The 13,167-nt window shown below is 41.4% G+C and overlaps 1 protein-coding gene across 9 annotated transcripts in view; it reads right to left on the minus strand.

Moving 5' to 3' along the window:
- Nucleotides 1-1,838: 1,838 nt before the first annotated feature.
- Nucleotides 1,839-13,167, minus strand: part of LOC137427030 (chromosome-associated kinesin KIF4) — a 35,195-nt gene continuing 23,866 nt past the window's right edge. For 2 of the 9 annotated variants that reach the window (XM_078775398.1, XM_078775442.1), the window contains exons 4-11: nucleotides 12,564-13,074; nucleotides 12,380-12,463; nucleotides 11,750-11,873; nucleotides 11,422-11,554; nucleotides 11,263-11,304; nucleotides 10,402-10,446; nucleotides 9,774-9,901; nucleotides 1,839-5,260 (exon numbers count right to left, since the gene is read on the minus strand). In XM_078775398.1, the coding sequence (XP_078631524.1) occupies nucleotides 11,507-11,554; nucleotides 11,750-11,873; nucleotides 12,380-12,463; nucleotides 12,564-12,763 (456 nt within the window). In that variant the 5' untranslated portion in view covers nucleotides 12,764-13,074 and the 3' untranslated portion in view covers nucleotides 1,839-5,260; nucleotides 9,774-9,901; nucleotides 10,402-10,446; nucleotides 11,263-11,304; nucleotides 11,422-11,506. Of the gene's footprint in view, nucleotides 5,261-9,773; nucleotides 9,902-10,401; nucleotides 10,447-11,262; nucleotides 11,305-11,421; nucleotides 11,555-11,749; nucleotides 11,874-12,379; nucleotides 13,075-13,167 lie in introns of all 9 variants that reach the window. The other 7 variants (XM_078775438.1, XM_078775450.1, XM_078775422.1 and 4 more) reach the window with 6 other exon arrangements.

Genomic DNA, 13,167 nt, shown 5'->3' on the forward strand with positions numbered 1-13,167 from the left:
AGCTGAAGCCCAGAGTCAAGGAGCCAGCTGATTGGCTAGGGGGAGATGATAAAAAGTGAGTGCGTCCGACATTTTCTCTCTCTGCTCCTGGGTTTTTGGCAAGGATTGCTCCCTGCACTCTGTGTTCTCCTGCTGAGATTGGTTATCTCGCTCATCGGTCTCAGTGCTGAGTGGATCGCGATCGTCACGCCTGGGACATTCCAACAAACGTTCCACCATCACACCACAGAAGGAAGGCTGCCGGACTGCGGTACGTTGGGCTTGACGGAGGCCGGTGCGTCGAGTGGCGGAGCGCGCGCATGCAAGGCTGCACCATTAGTCTGCAAATTCCCACTTCTCCACGTAGGGCGAGAGGCGAGGGATCGTCGGCCAGACAATCAAGCCAGACCGAGCTGAGTACCCATAAAAATAATCCCTTTCATCCCGTCCCTTCATCCTTCGTCTTGTATTTGTGTTCTGTCTGTCGGAGTACTCCAATTTAAGGGGGTTTTAGTTACCGGCGCGTTTCATTGTTATTGGCATCCGTGGCAATAAAGCCTTATTTATTTTCACTGTACATTTTAACCCGGATTCCCGTTTGAGTTTATTTCCTGCAGGCTTTGAAGACTGCCCGGCGTGATCGTGTCAGGTGAAAGCTTTCCGCTTCTTCTTCCTCTCCCTTTCTCCCGTGCATATACAGTGAAGTCCGTATTTGATCGTCGCCTCAAATAACGCTCGATTGCTGTCCGTGATTTCCCAGTCTTCCCCGAGGGGAATCACATGACAATATGTTAATGTCATAAGTGCCTCCATTACATCATAATTTGGCAAGTACAAAACTTCAATCAAAATAATTTATTGAGCATCATCTGGGGATAAAATGGTTGAGGAAAAAAAGAAGCGGTCATGGTTCGGCCACCATGTTTTAACACAAAAGCCTCAAAACCACTGAAAACACGTCCTGGGGAGGGTCTGCAATCTGTGATTGCTCACCTCATGTACACCACAGCAATACCCAGATAGTTATTTATAGTGTGTGTAAAGGTAGACCTTTGCCCATTGTGTAAGGGTTGGGGTATGGGGGCATGTTTTGGAAGAACAGTTTATGTATGTATTCCCAGTGTGATGTCTCCCTTGTTCCAGCTATCTCTTTCAATCCACCATTGGTCCGTTGCAACAATCAAGCACAAGTAGGATCCACTTTATTTACTCCCTCAAATTGTAGTCGACTAAGTGAGGCAAATATCAATTGTGGAATATTGCCCATGCCCTGGGAACACAACACCCAAATCAGGATTTACTTTTTGCTGACATTCTTCCTTTTTTCTGCAAGTGCTGTTTCAGTTTTGTTCAAGACACGCTGAACATATTGGATACACTAGTGAAAGTTTCTGGGCAGGGGGAGATAGATGGGTACAGACGCAATAAATACTCTGCCCCTCTTCAAGTGAAAGATAGTTTTCCGTTTTTTTTTTTTTTTTCCATGAATAAATCACTCACTCTATTCTCTGCCCATTACTCGTTTTCATCCCTGGCTTTTCCCTTCCTGTTGTTGCAGTGTTAAGCTTGTATCCAGCTTGTTCACTCTCGGCCCTCCACCCAGCCATTAGTGCATCACTCCACTCCCCCATGTTCTCGTCCAGCCCTTCAACAAGCCAAAACTTCATAAATTATAATTGGCAAAAATACCTGATTCCACCATTAAACATTGGGTTGGTTTTTTTTTTTTGATTCAACAGAGGGGTCAGAGGTCAAAATTAAAGTTTCTGGCCTGACTCCTTTACAGCTCAACAAATCCATGCAAAACTTTGCATGAACATACCTCACCACAGCCCATTCTAACAAAAACGCAGGAGACATTGGTCCATAGTCTTTTTATTTTGACAGTGGTCAAATCAGTGTTTGCTCGTGAAAGTTTTGCAATTCGACTTCACAAGCACAAGAAAAGCTACATCAAAGATTTGCTGCTGACCACACAAACTGGTTAGTTCAATGACAAAATATACAGATTCAGCTCGTTAAAATATCCACATCAAAGACAAAAGTAAATGGCAATAATACATACCCAGTGGGTATTGGCACAGCAAACAGATTACTGTACCACAAACCACTGAAGAAAAAGGTCAGATTCAATTATCGTCGAAAGCCTCGTCGGTGTGTGGAAGCCAATTCAAGCGCAGATTGCACAAATACCATAAAGGATGCATGCAGATGGCTGTTTGGTTGACTACAGAGATTTGATCCTTTCTCCATTGGTTAATGTGGGTTTGATTCATGGCTGCCCACTCTAGCAAACTTACAAAATCAATTTTTCCTTAATCACTCAAATACCAAGTTGATTGGTAGTGTATTACCCACCACAACAGGGGGAAGGATAACAAAAAGAAGCAATACTACACAATTATGCAATTTCTGTACTATGCTAACCCTGGCTTTTGTACACAGTCCTTATTTACACAAACTTTAATGTCTCACACACACACACACACACACACACACACACACACACACACACACACTGAATGATGATGTGAATACCTTTAATTACCCTGAAGCTAATTGTCGGTGTTTGTCTTCTGTGTTTTAATTGCACCGTTTTAAATTGCTGTATCAATTTTTTGGTAATAAAGATATTGACTTTTTTTTTCCGATAATTTTTTTTTCCCCCAATATGTTTGAGGTGGCCACATGGTGTATCACTCTGTTAAACATGCCACCAATAGCTCTTTATATCAGTCTTGACTTCAGCCATGTACAGAAGGCACTGTGACAATTTTTACGACGTAGTTCTTGGGGCAATGCCGTCTCAGCATTTATCTGTCTGTCCAGTGTATATGTCCCTTCTGCCGGAATTTTGCTGGGTTTAGGCTACCGGTGAGCTTCCCACTGGGAGCCTATTCTTGTAAGGATTATTCTCACACAATTTGTGAAGACTATTCCGAGAAAACCGTTACAGCTAGCTATACGAAACTAACTCATTTATACATGCCAATGTAACTTGGTGCATCATGAATTTTGACTTGCATTGGCCGCCATTGCTTATGATTAATGAAATGAATGAATGATCGTTTTAAGGCCATTTTTCCCCACTAGAGCAGTTATGTCAAACTTTAAACATATTCTCCAGAACCACTGAATAGATCAACGCAATTTTTTTTTTTTCAAATATGACAGCCTAGCTGTGGGGATAAATTTGCCAAAACAAATCGATGTCACGTGGTTTGGCGGCCATATTGGATTTAAATATCTATTTCTCCGAAACCGCTTCACCGATCGATTATGAAACTTGCAACGCATGTTTACATTCCTATGGGGGAAAATATTTTTAAAGTATGACGTCAGTCATCTACCATATGAAAGTGTGTGTGTGTGTGTGTGTGTGTGTGTGTGTGTGTGTGTGTGTGTGTGTGTGTGTGTGTGTGTGTGTGTGTGTGTGTGTGTGTGTGTGTCCCTTTATAAGGGTAGGTTTTAAAGGCTTTGAGGGGGGATTTAATGGGCAATCTATCAACATGACTGTGTCCACCGGTTAAAAGACTTTGAGGACCCAGAAGACCCAATGGACCCAAAATACCCTGCAGACTGTTGACCCTCAAGGACTTTGAAGATCCAAAATACCAAAGACCCAAAATATCCCAATGGACCCTGAAGACCCTAAAGCCCCAAACAACCCCAAGGACCCAAAATACCCCAAAGACCCTTAAATACCCTGAATACCCCAAAGACCACAAAAACTCTGAAGAATGTTAAAGACCATGAAGACCCAAAAATGCCCCAAATATCGAAAAGACCCTGAAGACAAAGGACCCAAAGAACCTTAAAGAGCTCAAAGACCCAAAAGATCCCTTTTGCTGAAAGGATCAAAGACCCAAAAAACCCCGAAGACCGAAAAGATTGAACACCCAAAATACTCCGTAGACCCTTAAAATCCCCGAAGACCGAAACAATCCAAAAGACTGAAAATACCCCGAAGCTCCTTTAAGATCCTGAGGACCCAGTGGACCCCCAAAGACCCAAAATTACCCCCAAGACTCAATATACCCCGAAGACCCTTAAATACCCCAAAGATCTCGATCGAGGACCCAAAATAACTACGAACTTTAACTAATTTATTAGTTTTCAAGAACTACTGAATGGATCAATATGAAATTTCATATTTATGATCAACTCCCCATGAGGAAAATGTTTCTGAACTGACCATCAGTCACGTGGTATGGTGGCCATGATGGATTCAATGAAAAAAAAAAAAAAAACATTTGAAAATCTATATCTCCAGAACCGTTTAACCAATGCAAGCCAAAATTTACAGATATGAACGACTACACATGAGGAAAATTTATTGAAAATGATATCAGTCACGTAGTATGGCAGCCATTTTACCCGGAAGCCTATGTGGAAGTATTTTGAGTCGTCCTATATTTATTGCAAATAATTGGAAAACACTTTAATACTGTGGATGAATGTTTTTGTTTTTTTTCTCCCCTGTTCAAATTGTACTTGAGACAATATGGCGAGACAGAATACACACAATCTTTTGTTCTTAACTGAAAACCGTACTGTTTCTTGTCCGAAGGACAAGTTCATAGCTTATAGTGTACAAGAATGCACACTCTGCCATCCTGGTATCATAAACTCACCCTCCCATTGACTTTTGGGTGCTGGGAAATGACTCCGCATATGGTTCTCATTATTTTAAATATGCTTTCTTATCTCAACTGGTGTTGGCTTAGCGGTTAGGGTGCTGGCTTAGGATCCTAGATCCTGGGTTCGAATCCCGGTCGATCGCTGAATTAACGCCAGGGGGGTTGACTCAGCCTGTCATCCTTCCGAGGTCGGCAAATTGAGTACCAGTTCACTGGTAATTCCCTGTTTGTCGTAAAAGGCGACAAAAAGGGTTGGCGGCAGGAAGGGCATCCGGCCGCAAAACATTGCTTCAAAAAGGGGACCAAAAACAACAACAACCATGGTTCCAGAAAAAGGCCAACCCCCGCTTTGCGGGGAAAAATGGCCTCTAAAGGTGGTTTGTTTACAGCATCACCTTAAGCTACTTTCAAGCATCAAAGAACATATTTTAAGCTAAAGTGTAATATCAGAAAGCTGTTTGGTTGCCGTTTCGACAATTTTTGTTTTTCAGAAAAAGTCATCAAGCATGCATTTGGAGAAGATGCCAGTGGCAGATGGGACGGGTTTGTGTGTGCAGACTCCGTTTTGGTTCTCTTTCCAGCAATATCCCCTGGTGATTGAACAGCTTGCTCGCACAGTCTTTTGGCATTCCAGTCAATACCTGGAAGGGAGACATTTATGGCAAAAAAAAAAAGAATTAAAAAAAAATTATAAAAATAAAATAATAATTTCAGAAAATAATGAAAAACAAGACCAAAAGTCCAACAGCGGCATAGCCGGGCTTGTAAAATATAAACCACGAACACATAATTAGCTTTTTAAACAGTCGCTAATGCTGTTTATAACATTAAACAAAGAAATTTGGAGGAATCCCGACATCTGAGGTATGTTTTACTTACAGAACTGAGGGAAGATCTACTGTAATCTATATACCCCACAACAACAACAACCGGCATTTTAAGGCCATTTTCCCTGCAAGAGCGGGGGTTAGCCTTGCGGTCCCCATGACATTGTCATGGTTCTATTTTTGAGGCAATGTTTTTATGGCCGGATGTCCTTCCTGACGCCAACCCTTTGTCGCCTCTTACGACACGCAGGGATACGGTGTACCTATTCTAAACCGGGGTACACACCGGTGTGTATATACCGCACAAGGATTGGATTCATAACATGCCATCAAAAAAACCGAGGCAAATTCCTTACTTCCACAGTTGTTAGTACCGTAAACCGCTTATTTTTGATTCATGAACCAAACACTGCTTCAATCCATTAATTTGTATTCACGACATTGGGATTAAAGTGTTATGGTCATATTTACTATATTATTATTATTACTATTACAAAAATGATACAAGTGGAACGATACACTACTGCATTAAGAAACCTGTGCTTAATTTGTCCGAAGCAGTCTGAAGATGAGGCAAATACGTACCGTTTTGTTGGAAGAGACGTCCGATGCTTTCGCTATTTCACTGTCATTTTAACAATCGGTTTGTTTGTGTCTCGCACTGAATGAAAAACGTAGAGGTAGAGCATGTCGATTGTGACATACGACAGGTTCGACGATATGTTCGGCATGAGCGAAATTGGAATCAAAATGCCGGAGTGTGGAGAGTCAGCCGCCGTACCACCATAATGACATCAGACGTAATCACATCATCCTGTCATGCGACCAGATCCTCAGCTCTGATTGGTATACGTTTGAGGGAACATACATATGGACAAACACTATTCTAGACGGCTTTGCCCTATTGGCTACGCCATAAAAAAAACAATCGGAAGGAAAACCTGAAATTCAAAGCTAATTTTGAGCAGCATGGCAGGCAGCAACATTGGAAAAGGCAGGAGGATGTTTTGGCTCAAGATGATCCATCTCAATGTCAACCACGAAAAAATAATAAATCAAATTAGGCCATTGGCCAGACATGGTCCTCGTGCACCCACCCCCCCCCCCCTCCCTCCCACAACTCTACCACCCCATATATTTTTGAAGCACTCAGGTCCCCTCAACATGAAATCAACTGGTAACAGTAAATAAACTGGTTCTTACTATTCATTTTTCACACATATTTGATGGTACCCTTAAAATATATCTTTTCCGTGTCGTTATGTTCCCTGAGATGGCTGAAAGTGGTCCGAGTTATATAAGTTATATATCATCTGAAAGGTAATTATCTGCTGGTCATTATAAATGGCATATATTTTAGATTTAGTGTTACCATTGGCCTCAAAAATCAAGTCGAACAGCTATACCCCATGTTTCGCTGTGCCAACGTAACACAGACTAAGATATTCGAACTTATATCTTCAATCCAGCCACAGTAGACTTGACATTAACAACAACTTTCTGGACATTCTTCATAAAAATACATTTCATTTGATACCAAATATGTCTTCTTACCAGTAAACATCTATCAGATATGACACTGTAAACAGACCGCAGGTGTGCTGACAATTGCCGCATATGCTTCTCAGATGATCCATCTGGTAACACTGTGCCAACTTTCAACACAATGAAATATGAATTGCTAAATTCACACACAATCACACCTTATTTGTTACAGTATAACAACATTGCTGCTTTCTAGCTGAGCAACATACAATGCTCTCAAGTCTGATAGTTTCACAACCTTGTGGCTATGTAACACCTCCTTATCGACAACATCACAAACTACTTCAAAAGCTTTCTTGTGAACCTCTTCTAGTTCTCGCTGATGCTAGATTCTAGCTGATGTTCTAGCTGATGCTAGATTCTAGCTGATGTTCTAGCTGGTAAATTTCTGAATAGTAGCGAGTGGTTGACAAAGCTGCTTCATTTGCAACATGCATGTATTCCTGTAACTAAATCGAGGTAAAGTGTGACTTAATATACACAAAGAATTAAGTTAAGCACCCCTACACAACGAATTAAGGTAAGCACCCCCTAATATATATTCTTTGTGTATATGTATACATTGGCATATATTCTAAGGTATGTGAGATCAAATAATGATTGGTATGACATTAGCAATTATCCATTGATGAAATTGAGTGATCAAAGTGAAAAAAAGTGATTGGTTGAGTCAGTGATCCGATCACGTGGGTCCTACACACGTTATTGACGCAAAGATCGCTAGAGGTCTTCTCAGAACAATGACTGTACGTTAGAAAACATAAACGTCATCCACACTGTCCGTGATGGACCTATAGCTCCATACTTAAATTGAGGTGAAAATATGCCTAAAATTCCCAAAAAATTTCACCTTAAATTATTCAGAATAAAATATTGAAAACGGCATGATTGTTATGTTTTTATGTGACCATAATATCACTTCTCCAGAAAATATAGCAATATCATGGGTATATTACACTGTTTTGACGACAACAAACTTGTAATGTGCGAGGTTGTAAAAAAACGGGGGGGGTGCTTAACTTAATTCTTTGTGTATAATATATTGTCAAGTAACAATGAGCAATTGAATGATATTTCACTTTCCAATTAAAGCACCTTCCATGACTGACAATGTCTATCAACGCGATCATTTCGTGCAGTTATCGCGATTGTCGGCACACCTGCATTCTGTTTGAAGTGTCATATCTGATAGATTTTTATTGACAAAAATACACATTTGGTATCAAATGAAAGGTATTTTTATGAAGAATGTCCAGACATTTGTTATTAATGTCAATCAATTATAGTGCGGCTGGATTTGAAATATTAGTTTGAATATCTTAGTCAGTGTTAGTTTGACACAGCGAAACATGGGGTATAGCTGTTCGACTTGATTTTTGAGGCCAATGGTAACACTAAATTTAAAATATATGCCATTTATAATGACCAGCAGATAATTACCTTTCAGATGATATATAACTCAGACCACTTTCAGCCATCTCGGGGAACATAACGACACGGAAAAGATATATTTTAAGGGTACCATCAAATATGTATGAAAAATGAATAGTAAGAACCAGTTTATTTACTGTTACCAGTTGATTTCATGTTGAGGGGACCCGAGTGCTTCAAAAGTATATGGGGTGGTAGAGTTGTGGGGGGGGGGGGGGGGGGTGCACGAGGACCATGTCTGGCCCATGGCCTAAATGTTTCACGAATAAAAATTAGAGCAGGTCATTATTACAGCAAGCATTTATAAAACTATCATGGCAAATTACATCATGAAACATGTCAACATCAACGTCACATTCTTTCAGCAATTTGCACTTGCACGTCTGAAAGAATGGGAAGCCACCCAGAAAACAAGACACGGTCAACTGCCCTCATGAATATGGTCAAGTGGTCTGATATTTTCACACTTTTCTCGACACTGATGAGATAACTTGCCCAACTGTTGCACAAAATTAAAGGTGGTGTAGGATGAATGGTGGAAACAATGGATACTCTATCGTACAAGGGTGCAGGTGAGTGAGACTGGGAGCTTTGGGCTTAACAATGGGTGCATGCTCAAGTGCCGCTATCCCAGGTCCTAATCTATCAATCACTCTGAAAATGGCAAAATACAACAACCGGAGAAATGCCCTCAGCAGCTTCTCGTGAGTCAATAGATGGCATGTCAGCATGATATCGTGCTAATTTGAAAAAACATTGGGCTCAGGAATTTATTCGAAAGTGAAAACATCTCACCCCGATAAAACAAATACTTCTCAAAATCGAAATAAATAAAACTAATCCTGTCTGGGTTCCAAATCCGACCAGGGGATTGTCAAAAGAGTATTTTGTCCACCACTTTAGCCTATGAAGACCCCTCTTTACATGCTTGGGAGAATAATCTTTCCATGCTGCAGGATATGTTTGGGAGATCAAGACCCTTGAAAACCCTGAACACTCCAAAGATCCTCAAGACCCATGAAAACCACAAAGACTTCTTTACACACCAGCATTGCCTCAACTCACCATTTTATATAAACCCAAATTTAACCCCGTCTCTTCCTGCAACCACGCCTTACGGACTCTTTCCCCCTCCTCCCTTCGCCCCCCCCCCCCAAACCCCATCGGTTCTCCTACCCCTTTTCAGTTTTTCCCCTGTCCTCTCTGCCGGCTGTCCTGCCACCCTCTCACCCCAACCCCCTCCCCCCCCCCCCACCCCCACCCCCCCCCCCCCCCCCCAGCAAAACACTGGATAACCCTGCCAGAAAAAAAAATTACGTAATGAACCCAATGACTTGCAAAGGGATGTTACCTTTTATTTGGTGAAGGAGCGATGTCAGGAATGGAGAAGAAAGACGTTTCTGGGGGAACCTCAACACCATCCTGCGGCTGTTCACCTCTGGGGCTCTGGTCACTATTTTGGTCACCTGTCCGTTGTTCCTGCATCATCGTTGAGGTTATGAAAGGAAAACAAATGGACAGCTTCAGCATTATTTGTTAATTTCATCAGTTATCTTCATATTTCGGTTGTGCGTTTGAATGCAAATCATCCATACGATTTCAAGAGTCTCGTTTACAAACCGGGTTACAGGCAAGAGGCAGCATTAAAACGAACACATTAACTGATATTTTCCAAAACAGATGTTGAAGACATTGCACCTGAAAACGTTGAAGCAACCGCATAATATTACGGTGATGTTTAACTCTGAGTGAGAATAGTTCTAAATTTTAAAAACTTTCTTCTGATATTTGTGATTTATTTCAAACAAACTGTATTTCCCATCAGACATGACCAACTTGCATTACACACACCAAGAATAAATCACATTTGCAACTTAAATGCACCACAACACAAGAGATATACCAAAGACAATGGTCAACTTTCAACCTCAAAGGAAGAGACAGGTAAAAGATTACTTGGGAATTTATGAAGGCCTAACCTTTGGAGGGGTTTTTTGCTCATCAGAGACATTCAAAGCTTTCTGCTGAAAAACCCAGAAACAAAGAAAAACAAAGTGAATTCGACCATACAAGCTGTAAATCGACAAAAACACAAATCGACATTGAAGCAAAACAATAAGAGTTCCCTTATAAGGAACTTCATTCCATGCAGGAGGCCATTAGGCCCATCAAGCCTATGCAATAATAGACAACCTATGGTTGTTCCTCTGCCACGTCTTTTTAAATGATTGAGGATTAACATAAACAAAATTTGGAAACTCACTTGTATGTGGCAATCACAAGTAATGACAGTTTGCATGACAATCTTTACCCCCTCGCCCCAAGCCCACCCCAGCAGTATGCAGACATGGCTGGGACAGCAAAACAGCCAATTAAGCAAGTGAAAATATTGGAATTTGATGGAAACATGCTGTTCCTTTGGTTTTGAAAGTATTTGATCATGAACAGACTCATTTGGCATGAGTGGAGTTGGGTCGACCACCCCACTGCTCATCCCATCTCCAAATGTGGCACAAAAATTGTTGGCACAGTTCATGCAATCTGGTAGGTCAAATTTCCAAAAAAAGAAAATAAAAAACAGCCAACCACCTTTGCCATTTAACTTGAAGATATGGACGTAACCGCTAGTTATTCTACATCGTTGTTTATATAGAAAGGGAAGAGTTGGAAGTACCTGTATTATAAAAGTTCCACCATTTTTGCATAATCTATTGTGCAGAAGATGCCTTGGATTTTAGGCTTGGCAAAGTAACATCTTTTTTGGAACAAAAGTGCATCTGCCTTTTATACACCCAGAAATAAAAAGTTCTCAGCCACAAATTCTGAAAGGCAGAAGTTACCTTGTCTTCTGCTTCTTGTTGTCGCTGATTTATCAGGATCATCTGTCGGAAAAAGGGAGGTGCTTAAAGGTGGTTAACATTGCTTCAATAGCATAATATCAAAGTTGAACACCAGAGTCCAGAGCCAGAATTTACCATCCACCACCTGACATGCAAAACCTGATCTTGATGTTCTTGAGCCTCGCATGCAATACCTGCGGCCTCGCTTGCTTGCTGTCGCTCCTGTGACACCTGCTTGGTGAACTCAACCACCTCTTTCCTTAACCCCACACCGCACCCGTGTGGCAACCACCTGGAGTGAAACATCAAATATACACACCACCCACAAAAATTAGTGGAGTGTACCATTCCTTATTCATCTGGAGAAAAAAATAATAATAATAATAATAAGGATAATAAAAATAATAATAATAAGCAAGGAGAATAATTTTTATTCTTTTAAATAAAGGAGAGGGATCTTCCCGACACAGAGAAAAGGCTCTCATACCTCCTTCATAAGCCACTTGAGGGCAGACTTAGCCTCAATCAAGCTGAAGCCATCCCAAAATCGCACACGCTCATCACCATCCACATCAGCCAGCTTTTGTTGCACGTCAGCAATCTGTGCAGACCTGTGGAGGAAGTTTTAAAATAAACTTGGCAAAAAAACAACAACAAAAAAAACAAGCATTACGCCTAGGTCCCCCGTCGTTGAAGTGATGCGAGTTGACAAAGTGGAAGATGCAAGGCGGCCATCTTGGATTTTGACGTGGCGACCCAATTTTCAAGTGTTCTTCCTTATGCCTAGATACACCCACACACCAGATTAGAAGTTGGTACTTCGCTTATTTTTCAAGATATTAAGCTCAAGGTTCAGACATACATGGCGTCAGACATACATGGCGGCGGCCATCTTGGATTTTGACGTGGGTTGCACCCACACACCAAATTAGAATTCGGTCCTTCGCTTACGCATGCACGGAGGGGAAAACCATAGTCCCCTTTCGCTCCGCAGTGTGACGGGGGACAAAAAAAAAAAAAAACCTTGCATTGAGAATCGCTGGTTGGACAAATTATATGAAAAACTGGCAGGATGCACTGATTGAAATTCTTGATTCGTAGACAGTAAAATATGTACCTCAGTTCCATCTGTTTCCAAACTTTTGATCTGCTCGTCAATGTCACAATCTTGTTCGCGTTCCCTGCTGACGAACGTTCTTCGCTACAGATGACAAATAGACAGAGGTTAGAATGGAACCCAGGAGTGACAAATGACTTGGTTAAAACTTAATTTTTAAATTCACTTGATCACATGACCTTACCCGAGATTTTTTAATAGGCTGGGAAATGTCCTCCTTGTTGCGCTGCAGCTGTGCCAAATCCGGGGAAGCATGTGGTCATCCAAAAGGTTATTGAGGTGACATCTTACCTCCTCCATGCTTACCAAGACCTCTCCAACAAGCCCTGAGGTCAAAGCAATCAGCATGAAAAACAAAACCCCAGGTTTTTGAAATGCCAGCATACCAAACCCTCAACCTTGGCATTAAAACATGAAGCTAGCACCAACTACAAGCTTTCTATCTCATGAGAATGGTTATAGAGGTATTTGGATCCACATACAGTACACCCAAGATTATTAAATGATTCATGTAATGACTCTTGCAATTCCTCCCTCCCCTCAAGATACATAATGTTAATCAAAAATTCTGGTCATCAGAAGATGAAGACCTTGATCCAAGCAGCCATTCCTTCCTTGCCCTTCTGCTGCTGTCCCTTGCGTTGCTCCCCAGCTTCCTTCTGCCGCTGCAGTGCATCTCTCAACCGGCGAGCTGCCTAGATAAGAGAATGACACACAAGGGGGGGCTCACCCAAGGAAGGGCAATTTAGGCTTGGTCAAAATTCCTGCAGCCCTTTGGCCGCTAAAGA

This window comes from Myxine glutinosa, chromosome 1, assembly GCF_964187855.1.
Source record: "Myxine glutinosa chromosome 1, kmMyxGlut1.1, whole genome shotgun sequence".
NCBI classification, from domain to species: Eukaryota; Metazoa; Chordata; class Myxini; order Myxiniformes; family Myxinidae; genus Myxine; species Myxine glutinosa.